Raw genomic sequence first — 12,920 nt, forward strand, 5'->3', positions numbered from 1 at the left:
TGGGAGCGGAAGGCGGGACTGGGATCCAGCACTTAGGCTGGATCCCAACCTTCATTCCCAAGGAGTTTGGAGCAGCTTGAAGTAGCTCCACTCTCCTCAGACTTGCGCCACCTCAGGAGGTGGCAGAAGTCCGAGGAGACCCATTGGGGCAAAGGTGCCTTACCCAGAGGTAAGGGGAAAAGTTTCCTCTTACCTCTGGCTGAGCCGCCTTGGGCCCCTATCTTGCGTTGTATACGCACATGCCTCTCAGCTTGCCTGTTCCAGCGCAGGGTAGGATTGTGCCCTAAGTCTCACTGATCTGTATAAAGATCAGTATAAGTCTCACAATGTATAAGTCTCACAATGGGCTGTATAAAATAAATAACACTGTTTTCAAATGCCTTTACTCATAGTTAATACCATGTTATGTTCTAATCATAAATGTTGGAAGGAAGGGCTCTTCCAACACCCTGAACCTTGCAGACAATGGCTACAACATCCTTCTGTACTGTTCTAATTATCTTCCCTGCATCATTTTATAAACTGCTATTGCACCCCCTCCCTTCACAAGTTTTTTCCCAGTAGTTGGCTCAGGGACACCTGGGAAATGTCATTTCCCATGCTTTCCACTGCCCAGGTAAATTTGGGAAAGAATGGTGGCAGAAGCAGGGAGGACGGCACTACAGAAGCAGCCCTGTAGATTTCCTCTCACATCAGTTGAAGATTTTATTCCTTGGTATGTATCTAGCTTTCGGGACCTTAACGCATTCCTGCCAAGTTCTAGTAAGTGTCATTCCACTTATCAGACATCAACACCACCAAAGGGGCTGACATCAGATCACAGGCAAGACAGTTATCATAGGAATCCTTCTTTCTGGTCTCCTCCTTCCACAATTGCCCAGCGGCACCTCCACTTCTGTTACGATGCTGGTAACCTTCCCTGCTCGCCTGAATCATCCCAGACTCTCTGGACCATGAAGTCACACATCATGACCAATTAAAAGTGCCATTTGGAGAAAGGAAACTTTACCTAATGCCGAGACTGCTAAATTTAGACCCAGACAACAGGGAGGTGTAAACCATCCTGCCTGACCCAGAAGATGTCAGAATCTAATTATATAGCTGTAAGCTCTTCCCCAGCACCAATTCAGGGAGGGCAAAGGACAAAGTTAGCAGACAAGAAAAGTCAGCCTTGTCTATTAATTGAGAGTATTCTCTCTCTCTCTCTCTCTCTCTCTCTCTCTCTCTCTCTCTCTCACACACACACACACACACACACACACACACACACACACACACACCTTCCTCCTCTCCCAGTGTCAATTCCAATGTAACATTTTCCTTTCAAGATTCTGCAGAAAAATTTGCAGGACAAATTGATGCACATACTTGTACCACTGGCATTAGGAAGTATGGGAAACTGAATTTCCCATGTTTCCCTATGTCAAGGAACATTTGCCAAGCATGTTCGAAACAACATTCAGGTCTTGATTCATGGGACTTGTTCTTTGTAACAGTCCCATCTTCCCAGGATAATTTTTTGAAGGCTGGCACTGGAGGAGATGCTATGTGAGCTACTTCTTATATTAGCTGAAGATCTAGAGCAGGGTGTCAAACTCATTTCATACAGTGGGCTGAATAGCATTCATGAAGCCTGCTGTTTGTCAGAAGTGATGTCATAAAGCAGGAAGTGATATCATTAACCAGAAATAAGCACATTTGCTCATTTAGGAATGCATCTGCTGCAAATGACAGAAGAGAAAATATGTAAATCTTGATCATATTTTCAACCCAAGTTGGAACTCTAGGAGAAACATCAGGTCTGCAGCAAAGCCTGCTGTGAATAGTACTGACTAGCTAGAACCTGTGACATCACCAAGAAACCTCCACCCACCTCCCCAAAGCGGTTTTTCATCAAAATTTTGATCAAATTCTGTTAAAATAAAATGACCATCTAAGAAATAAATGAATAGTATATATTATTATTCTTGAAATTAAAAGGAGCAGGTCAAATGGGGGGGAGGGGAGTCAAACAGAAGGGGAGGGTCCAGACTGTGGGCAAAAGTCTTTCACTGATGTGTACATTTGTCAATTAAGGGCACAATCCTAACCAGGTCTATTCAGAAGTAAATCATATTTTGTTCAATGGGGCTTACTCTCAGGAAAGTGTGGTTAGAATTGCAGCCTGAATCACATAGCTGAGCTGAGAATCCTGCTCCGCCCGGCTTAACTTTGAAAGCCTTATGTGATCTGGAACCATGTTCCCTTAAGGACCATCTTCACTCCTTTCAGCCTGCAGAAGACTGGAAGGAAAGAGCTGCAGCTCAGGAGCAGACTGAATGCATGTGTGCATGAAAAGTCCTGGGTTCAAGTCCTGATGTGAAAGTCCTGTTTTCAACCCCCAATAGTTTTAATCTCCTGTTACCCTGCACATGCCCAATCTCGTCTGATCTTGGAAGCTAAGCAGGGTCAGGCCTGGTTAGTACTTGGATGGGAGACCGCCTGGGAATACCGGGTGCTGTAGGCTTATACCATAGTCTTTCAAGACTGAAGGTTGCCAACCAGGGCTGAGAGAATTCCTCCTTTGCCTGAGAGCCTGGAGGGCTGTGGCCTCCTATGTAGTCCTATGAGGCTCTGTCACAGGTTGCCCTCTGTGCTCTGTTGCGAACTCAAACACAAGTGAGGAGTGCCCAAGACGGCCCCTCTCAGTGGTGGCAATACCACAATGGAACTCCCTCCCTAGAGAGATCCGCAGCCACCTCTGTCTTTACCAGGCCTTGAAACCGTTTAGATACCACACAGTTTTTGAGAATTAATGTTTCGACTGCTGCTCACTCCGGGCCTGCTGCTCTGATGATCACAAGACATTTTATTGTTTTAATATCGCACTGCCAGGGGCTGAACTGAGGACCTTCTGCCAGCAACTCTTCCACATCATGCCATGGGCCTCATCTCCTTGCTCAGGAAGGTTTGGGGCCCATCAGGTGTCAAATTCAGCCTCTTTGAAACCTTGCTTCTCTTTTGCAGCCCCACCAACATGCATGCCAGGCCTCTCCTCCTGCACCCCACCTTTCTCTGGAATCATGGGGGGGGGGCATTTGGGGTGCAGACAAGCACTGAAAACAAGGGGAGTGGGGGCTAGTGCCATCAATGGGGAGGCCAGGCCAGGCAGAGGAGCTGTTCACACCTTCCCACCAGCCAGTACTCTCTTGACTGACAGAAGCTCTCCATGGCCCCAGGTGGGATCTTGGCCCCACCAGGAGATGCTGTCAGGGCCGGAACTTGCCAAGCCAGGGCTTCCACTGAGGCAATGCCCTTCCCAAGGGATTGAAATGCTTTCTGTACCGGAGGATTATATATTGTTTGCCTCTGTGTGTGTCTGCTGTACCTTGATAGTTTTTCTGTTGGGCCTTTGGATTGCTGCTGGACAGGAATGCAACGTACCGTTCCCACCTCCTGCAAAAGATGTGGTAGCCCCTTCAAGGAGAGTGAGCTCAGCCATGAGTTGAGGAACCAGGCAGATCAGATCAGTTAAGATGCAGTCAGGCCTCTGATCCCATGGCTGGGTATTTGTTAAAGGAAGAAGGTACTGGCTATGGCCAAGGAAAGCATATTAAAACCACACTCCCCTGAATGCAGAGCACAATGTGATATATATATATGGGGGGTGGTGGTGATGGCTCGATACCCTGGAGCATAAGATTTGATAGCCCTTAATGTCTCCACTTGCATAGCTACAAGGAGCCATAAAATCATCAGAAATCCATTTCTGAGGCTGAGAACAGTGTTTGGTGCAATGACCTCCTTGGCAGTCAAGCCCCCTGCAGGTTGCCTCAACAAAGCATAAAGAGTTCCCTTTATGGCTTCCAGATTTAAAGTCCTCCTTCAGTATTCCTTCAGTCCTGGGAGGCCTCCACTCTTTATGGTTAAACAGCAGCAGAAAGGAAAAGCTGGTGTTGATGGGGGGAGCTGGATTCCCAAGTGCTGGAGGTAGCAGTCCCAACACCCTGGTGGCACATGTGCTTTGCATGCTGCACACCCCAGGGTTCAGTCTCCTACAACTCAGCAGAAGGACCTTGTGAGGCAAGGTGGGGCTTGGAGAGTCAACACTTTGGAGAGCCACCACAGATAACATGGGGTTCTACCCAGCCCAGGCAGACTGAACCCAAGGGGGAAACCAGAGGATGTCAGAAAGTGGCCTACAGTGAGGAGCAGGCGAAAGGAAGGGCCTCTATCCCTGAATCTCGTCCTTCCCCACCTCCCCAGCCCCTTCCCTCCAGCTTTTCTGGCTTTCCTGACACCTGCCTGCCTGCCTCAAGTCTCCTTGGGAGGGGTCTAATTCCAAGTCACTACCTGTCCAGCCTTCCCCGACACATCCAGAAGCGCTCCCCAGCCCTGCTCCCCACCCACGTGGCTGGGCACGGCTTCTGCAAGGCTTTGTTTCCTTCCCTCTCCTCTTTGTTCATTCCTTTCCCCTCCTCCTGAGCTCGGCCCTGTAACCTACATTAAATCACCCAGGAAGAGGGAAGCCAGCCTGCCTACAGATCAGCCCAGGAGTGCCTATTAAGATGGAAGAACTTCCCAGGCATTGCCTCTTGTTCAATCCTGGGAGCTTTATACTTACAAGCCTCTCGGTAATGAGGTAAGAGACCCTGCTGGGGAAACAATCCCAGGAGGCAGTGAGGAAAAGGGGCTCTGGGGAGCCTGGTGCTGGGCTGCAGTTGCAGTGGCTGCAGTCCAGCCAGTGTGAGGCTAGACTGTGGCATGGGCTCTGCACAGGACCAGAGCCAGGATCCATCACACAAGCGGCCCGGCAGGTCTGGCTGAGATCACAGAGGCTGTTGCTCAGAGGCCAAGTCCTTGCTCTGCACACTGAAGGCCCTGACTGCGTCTTTGGGTGGGACTGGGAAGAAGCTCAAGACCCTGGAGGAGCCACTGCCAGGCAGGGACAACCATGCTGAGCCAGAGCCATACGGGGGACGGGACTGTCTCTTCTCTCATTGCTGCTGGATCCCTCCTCTGCCTGAAACCCTCTTCCCTGGGGTGTTTTGACCCTTTCCCTGGGGTGGGCGAGGGAGCAGCGGCTACTGGGGCTTTCCAAGTGTTCAGAGTTCCATTTGCATGCTGGAAAAGTCCCAATCATGTGCTGCAAGGAGTGCTCAATTCCCCAAATGTCCTGAGAATGTTTTGTGCAAGGAGGGCTGCTGAAACCATTGCACATTTGGCCTTGGGCCAATTTCTGGTGGGGGACTGGCATTTTCAGTCCCTGCTCCTTGCAGAGTTCAGACTGGGGAGGCAGCCGTGACACTGTTAGGTGTTCGCAACAGGGCTTTGACAGCCTCTCTGGAAGAGCTGACTCAATTTGGGATGGTATTTCTGGAGGGAAAGGCCTCTCCCAGGAGCTCCTTGGTTAATTGCACCCTACAGTTCAGACTGGGGCACTCTGTTCAGAAATGACTTGAGGTCCTCCCCTTTTGTGGTGGCTGCAGTTGCTGGAAAGATTCACCTCGGGGGTCACCAGTGTCACTCTGAAATCTGGGAGCAACTTAGGTGGGGGGGGGGACTCTTGAAGGTATAGATCTCTCCAAGGGAAGGGCTAAGCAACTGCTAGTCCCAGGCCCGAAGGAGATGGAAGGAGGATGGGCAGCTTCTGATTTGTGAACTGAGCTGCAAGACTCATGACTGCTAACATGTCCTTGAAATGGCCAGACTGGCTGCAGGTGAAGAACTGACCAAGACATGCAACGGAATCTGGGGATTCAGCTGTCCCTGGACTCTGCTAGGCTGCCGAGGACCAAAAGTTCATGCCAGAGAGGTCAGCAGTGGGAGCCAAGAGTCTTCCTCCCACAATCACCATTACTGCAAATCCCCAGAAAGTGGTGCTGTGGCCAGCCACATAGAAGGGGTCTGCTTCACAGACAGAAGGTACAGTGTGCCTCTAACGGCATGACGGAAGTCTGGGGTCTCCGGCTTATCTGACCTTGCGGAGGGGAGGAAGGAATTGGAGGCAGTCCCTGCTCTGGACCACAACGGTGTGGGGGCAGAGCAGGAAGCAGCCCCTGTCGCCTGCAGCCACAGGGTGAGCCACTGTGAGGCAGTGGTGAGCTCTCCCAGGGATGCGCCAGAGCAAGCCCTGGCAGACTGGGGCGGGGCTGCATGTAGCCTGCCAGCAAGGAGTTGCAGGCTCTACAGGCAGGCTCAACTCTACCCCTCTCAGCTTTGCAGGAGGCATGGCCGGAGCTGCGCTTGCCTGGGTTGCTGCCAGTGGCTGTCCTGGCAGCCTGCAGCTCAGAGTCCTCACCCCGGCAGCCTGCCTGCAAGCGGCGAGGCCACCACAGATGCAGGACCCCAGAGAACCTGGCTGTGGGCACCACAGATGCAGGCTCCTACAGGACCTGGCTGTGGGAAGGCAGCCTGGGCTAGAGAAGGCCAAGTGGGTGACATGCTGATTAGGGACAGTCCCAGAGGCCACTCCAGATGTCACTCTGGCAGCTGACCCACTGGGGCAGGGCCCACCTCAGGCCCAGCCCTTCCTCAGGCAGGCAGCCCAGGCCGCAGAGGAACAACAGGCTGTGGGCCAGATCTGGGCAGGATGACTGTAGGTGGGAGGGGGGCAAAGCCCCAGGACCAACCTTATTACTCATCTGAGGAGGAAGGGGTAGGGCCTGAGGGGGCTGGCCTCCTGCATATAAGGCCCAGCCAGGAACTCCAAGGGGAGACCAGGGTGGCATAACCCCCTTCCCCCACCAACGTGCTGGTCTGGGTTGGCCATGCCAGGGCTGAACCCAGCAATGCCCTGCCGCTACCCCTTGTGGACCTGTCCAACCTTAGCGTCCCTGGGGTGCAGGCGTCTGTCCCTGGGCTGCAACAACAGACTTCCATCTTTGAGCCCTACTCTGGAGAAGGAGCCACTGAGCAAAGTGTGCTTTGGGTCAGAAGCACTGAGAAGCAGTGAGCTGGCCTAGCCACCAATGAACCGCACAGCAGTTGCTGGTGCAGCTTCTCATTCCACATGGCTCTGTTGCACGTGGTCATTCTGGCTGCTTGGCTAGACTTCCACTTGCTGCTTCAGCAACCTGTCCTTGAACTGCTGGACAGCTTCCTTGCCTTGCTGGTAAGATGGGCTTTGCTGGACAAGTTTGCTGCTCAAGTTGCATTGTAATGTTTGTTCTCCACCACCAGGTGCCGCTATAGAATAGCCTATGCACCCAGCTGGACTCTAGTGGCAGCTGGTGGAGAAAAGCACAAAAGGACTCCTTCCAAATCCTACTCTGTCTTGTTAACAACTCAGGTCCACAGTGACATTTGGATAGTGGCTGCTCCCCACACTCAAATTGCCAATTATTTTCTTCCAAGAGTCGAGGAGAGCACACCAACCTCTGAGCAGCAGGACATGCTCTGCGCAGGAGGCTGTGTTGGACGTGACATCTTGCTGCTCTCCTCCGTTGTAGTTGGCAACCTTCAGTCTCGAAAGACTATGGTATCGCGCTCTGAAAGGTGGTTCTGGAACAGCGTCTAGTGTGGCTGAAAAGGTTCTCCTTTTGTGAGCGTCTTAGTCTAGTCTAGTCTAGACTAGTCTAGTCTTAGTCTAGTCTAGACGCATCACAGCGTCTAGTGTGTGTCACAGCATCTAGTGTGGCTGAAAAGGTGTGGCTGAAAAGGTTCTCCAGATCTCCTCCGTTGGCTTTGTTGCTATTATGGCCAATTTGTGTACTCGGCTGCCTGTGAGGAGGACGGCCTCCCATAGGGTGAACGTGACCTTGTTCATTGCCGTGTCTTTTCTGCAAGGTTGAAGCCCATTACAGAACAGGCCGTGGGGGAGATGGAGACCTGTTCCCATCTCCAAAGGTCATGTGTGAGACTTATTTATAAGCATCCGGTGCTGCAGCTTACTTTTGCACAAGGGCCTCTTGCTTTTCCAGACACAGCGGCAAATGCACATGTGAGCAAAACAAGCTGCTTTCGACAGGCTGAGTGGCCTCCACAGCATCAGGTCAACTGTCACAGGTGGCTGGCAGACAGCCTTGCCACTGCTGTACACTCTTCGGAGCTCAACTAGTGAAGTGACTCCATGGAGGGGCAGGGTCCTATACATCTCCAGGTTGCCAGTTTTCTGCAATGAAATCAAACACCAGCCTGGTAATTCCTCCTCTGAAGAAACCAAACAAGCTTAGGAAAGTCTGGATACTGCTGCACAAGGTGCTGGGCACCAGGCTCTCCTCAAGAGCCAGAGAAGGGAGACTCCACCCTAGGACCCTGCAGGTTTTATGCATGGCTGTGGGAAGTGGTAGGGCAAGTAAAGACATGTCACCTGCTGCCACGAGACTTCTGAACCAGGGACGAAGGCCCCAGTGAGTTGAGGCAGCCCTACATGTGCAGACCCGGCAGTCGCTGGCCATGGCCATTTCTTCCCACACCTTTTGTCTTCAACTGCTCCTCACATCAATGGTTTAAAGCCTCCCATTGTAGAGATGCCTGAACACACCACTCTCCGGCTCGAAATAGGGCTAAGCCTTTGCATAGGTCCCAAGTGGTTGGTTGGCAACCTTCAGTCTCGAAAGACTATGGTATAAGCCTACAGCACCCAGTATTCCCAGGCGGTCTCCCATCCAAGTACTAACCAGGCCTGACCCTGCTTAGCTTCCGAGATCAGACAAGATCGGGAGATAGTGTTCAGTATAGGGAGATGGTTGGCAACCTTCAGTCTCCAAAGACTATGGTATAAGCCTACAGCACCCGGTATTCCCAGGCAGTCTCCCATCCCAAGTGGAAGCTTGCAAATGCTCCAGGCTTTGCAGGAGGCCAATGTGAACACCACAAGCCTTGGCAGGCTGTGCAAAAATGTGCGAAAAAGCTGCCACTCCTATGGATCTGGGGGTGGGGAAGATGGTTATGGGACTGGTGGTCCCAGGACAAGAATGCTGGCTGAGACTTGAATGTCACTTCATTTTTTTATTGTGTTAACTGGCTCTCTCTCTCTCTCTCTCTCTCTCTCTCTCTCTCTCTCTCTGTATGTGCATGTGTGCGTATTTTATTTATAAAATAAAATGTTTTTATTATTTGACACTATAATTTTATTGTTGTGCACTACTTTGAGCAGTATGCAGTATAAATCTTTCAAAGAAAAAAATAGAAACATTTCCAGTGTCAGTGGGGGCGAGAGCACCCAACGTGCCATCAGGGGGCAGGTGGGGTTGCAGCGGAAGACCCCATGCAGCGCTTGCTCCAAGAGCCCCTAGCATGCGGTGTGGGCACTTGCCCCAGGGATTCTGGAACTGACAATTCCAGGCCCCACCAGGAAAAGGAGCCAGCAAGGTATGCCTGGCAAGCAGTCGATCTGTTTGCTCACAAAGCGCGAGCCTTTGCAGGGGGCTGGTTTTTGTCTCAATTTTGCCTGCAAGTGTTTGCACAGGGAAGCGGCTTGTCTGAGCAGCCCTGATCGAATGCTTGCAACATCTCTACCTCTTTTATAAAGACTCTGATTGTAAGGCAGGCAGGCAGGCAGGGAGGGAGAGGGGGAAGGGGGAGTAGCACCCCGTAGGCTGCACTGTTCCAAGATTTCAGGAGGGCGGCCAACTGTATGAAATGCCACAGCAGCTGGTGCTGTACGAGCCCCCCTTGACGCCAGCAAGGCTCATTTGTCAACTCCAGGTTTCTCCACAGCAAACGAAGCAGCTCAGTAAATATAAATCGCAACATCTGTTCCACGCTGCTCCCTGGCATGGCTCGCCCTGACATGACACCCGCGCTACGAAAACAACAAAGATGGAGGCTTGCCCTCTTGGCTACGGTGAACACAACCTGCTGACTCAGTGGCCATCCAGCTGCCTCGCTGTGATAGAAGGTCTCGATTAGGACTGCGAGAGACATCTGGTGTTTATTCTTCTGCCTGGGCTTTCGTTGCATCCTTTATTTTGTTCTAAAGGCAGATTTTGAACCTGTGTTACAGCACGCAAACTTCACCAGCAAGGGTGTTAACCGTGCGTTTTCTTTAAGGTTGAGCTGGCAGTGCTCATTGGAGAACTTCTGGGTCACATTTGGAGGGTAGCAAAACTTGGCTTCGGAAATGGAATTTCTGCAATTTGGCAATTTGGGGGGGGGGATCCGCTCACAGATTTCAGGAGCAGTAGCAGCAAATAGTTAATAAATGATCGTTTGTTGTCTTTTTAAAACATATTTGCCATCACTAAAGAACACAGTTGCCACTTGAACACAAAAGCAAGTCCCCGTCCCCCCCCCATCCGTGGAGAAAGACTAGGAATCCAAGAAGGGAAGACAGCAGTGAAGGTCTCCTCACCTCTTGGAAGTTGTGGAAAAGTACTATTGAACTGGATTGACTGTGGTCTAAGGTCCAGGGTTAACCACAGTCTCATTCCCACAGGCTGTCCCCATCTGCAACTGACCTACACCAGAAAGAACCAGAGACACTGCTGCTGAAGCAGGAGGTTCCATTCAGGTCAAATATAATAACTAATCACTGTGGATAAAGGCACAGTGGACTTGTCCACCTTCCTTTCCAGATGTCTGAGAGGGGTCTGCAAGTGGAGGGCTCCACACTTACACATCACGTTTAGGAAGATGTTGCCAGATGCCAACACCACCTTTTCGCGTGTCGCTCTGTCATAAATTCCCACGTGGCACTCATAAGGGCCATTGTCAGAGATCCGAACTTCAGGCAGTCTAGAAAAAATGAAGAGAGAAGACAGCAGTGTGAGGAAGATGTTGTCGTTTAAAGTCTTCAGATCACATCACAGAGACATTTTCTCTCAGGATTTGTTTTATTGACAAAACTTGTAGTGAGCCACGAACTGGAAAGGCTGTAAACATTTCCAGGCACCCTGGAAATTCAGCCACATTTTCAGCAACGGAATCTGATCAAAACTTGTGTAGTTCAATTATTACTTGACTTCAGTTCACACCCTGCTTAATTCTGCAAACAGCTTGCTTGCAAGTGTCACAGAATCATAGAGTTGGAAGAGACCTAAAAGGGCATCTAGTCCAACCCCCTGCCTATAGCAGGAAGTCTTTCTAAAGCAGCGCTTCTCAATGTTCGTCCTCCACCATACTACTTCACATGGTCTACCTATTCAAAGTACCACCAGATGTAACATGCGATAACATCATTGCCAGTTACTTTTGGGTTGGGAAGCCAGATGTGACACGACAAGCACCACTAAGAGAGTCAGGGTGGACAGAAGGACTTTTTCAAGCGCGGAAAAGCATGCTCTGAAGCTCTGCCTGCAGAACTGAGCCTCCTCCTGCTGTTTGTCATGTTGCATTCCTGGTCTTGCTGCAGGCACCACCTCAAGTACCACTGGTGGTACCTGTACCACTGGTTGAGAAACACTGGACTCAAGATAATTCCATTCTCAACACGCCAGCACATCTATTATTTTCACAGGTAACATCTCAACTTGAGTAGAAGCTTGAGTGCAGCTTTTAAAAATGGCTCTCAATAAAGATTATGGGCTAGTTCATACACACACATTCATTACTTAATGGCTACATCTAGTAACAACTTGCATGGGCGAATTTCATGATCTCATCTGCAGGTGGAAAAACTGTAGGGGGCCTGTCAGCATTTTTTTTGAAGAGAACAAAAAGGGGATAAACGGGGCACCCAAAACATGGGGGCCTTTCCCATGGGGCTTATTTCCCATAAGTTCCCTGAGAAAACATCGTCGTCGTCATTATCATCGAGTGATGCTCCCAAAGAGTGTGCTGAGAGGTGGTCTGGCTGAGAGGTGGGCATCTTCCACCTCACCCATTTCATACCAAAAGTTCTATGGGAACTTTCAGCTCAGTTCCATTCACACATACAGCAGTTGAAGCGTCTGAACCCAGGAAAGCATCATTTCACATGATCTGCACAGTCTTTACCAAGCAGCATTTGCACTTGGTGAATCTCCTGTGAATCTCCAGAAGGAAGCAGAGGGGAAAGAAAGGGGAAAAAATGAGACCATCGGATGGGAGGGGGAAGAGTGAGGCACAGTCTTTGTGGAATGCTGGAGTGATGGCTGAAGCTGAGGGGTGCCTTGATCTTGATCTTTCTTCACCTCAGCCCTCGGCCCTGACATTTTTCTGGTCTGGCATTAAATTTATCAAATGATATGACGTTAAATTAAACATCAGGTCTGAGGAGAAGGGAAGGGAGAACAGAGAAGGCCGAGGGGGGGGGGGAGAAGTGGAAAATCAAAGTGTCCCTACCTCATCTCCGAGTCCAATTTGGAAGTGGTACAAAAAAACGAGCCTCCATGGAGAGCCATGATGAAGGCTCTGTGCCGAATAAGAGACAGATTGATGGAACTGGCTGGTGGGGCTTGAAATGGAGAGTTAATCAAAGGAAACCCAGCACTGCAGGGAGCCCACGTTTCCGGAGAGCAAATGGAGATCGCCAACCGCATCTGGACAGAGATGGCCTCACTGATGAGAGGGGCAGGCAGGCGCAGGGAGGGTTTTGGCATGGGGCTGGAGGGGGAGAAGGAAAGGAAAGGTGAGCCATACAGGCAAGCTGGGGTGTGACTTACAGAATGGAGAGGAAGGAAGACAAAGAAGGACCTGCAGTCTGGGTCGTGAGCCTAAAAAGTGGGGGCCAGAACCTTGACATCAAACACAGAACCATTTCCGGTAGGATGGCTGACAAGATACTAGACTCAACTTGGGAAGCCTCCAAAGCACAAGGGAGTGGAAAGATGATGAAGGTGATGTGGAGAACCTGAAAGATGAGGACCAGGAGCTTGACATCAAACCAACTCCAGCAGAACAGTTTACAGGACAGAAGGGCAGTAAAATAATCCTGGGGAGAACTGAGAGGAGATGGAAGGATGCGGGACAAGATACAGTTGGGCAGGGTCTTGTGGTTGCTCTTAACCATGACTGGGAGGTGGGGTCTTCACACCCAGTGGCCAGGGAGCAGATTCTCATCATCGAATTTGGGACCA

At 50.7% G+C, this 12,920-nt stretch overlaps 1 protein-coding gene and 1 pseudogene across 1 annotated transcript in view; one reads left to right on the top strand and one right to left on the bottom strand.

Annotated features, from left to right (window-relative positions):
• IGSF21 (immunoglobin superfamily member 21) overlaps nucleotides 1-12,920 on the bottom strand; it is a 138,642-nt gene that overhangs the window by 21,839 nt on the left and 103,883 nt on the right. Inside the window, exon 4 of the mRNA XM_066636978.1 lies at nucleotides 10,541-10,659. Coding sequence (XP_066493075.1) covers nucleotides 10,541-10,659 — 119 coding nt within the window. The remainder of the gene's footprint in view (nucleotides 1-10,540; nucleotides 10,660-12,920) is intronic.
• Nucleotides 2,388-2,506, top strand: LOC136660775 (5S ribosomal RNA; annotated as a pseudogene).

Source organism: Tiliqua scincoides, chromosome 9 (assembly GCF_035046505.1).
Source record: "Tiliqua scincoides isolate rTilSci1 chromosome 9, rTilSci1.hap2, whole genome shotgun sequence".
Classification (NCBI taxonomy): domain Eukaryota; kingdom Metazoa; phylum Chordata; class Lepidosauria; order Squamata; family Scincidae; genus Tiliqua; species Tiliqua scincoides.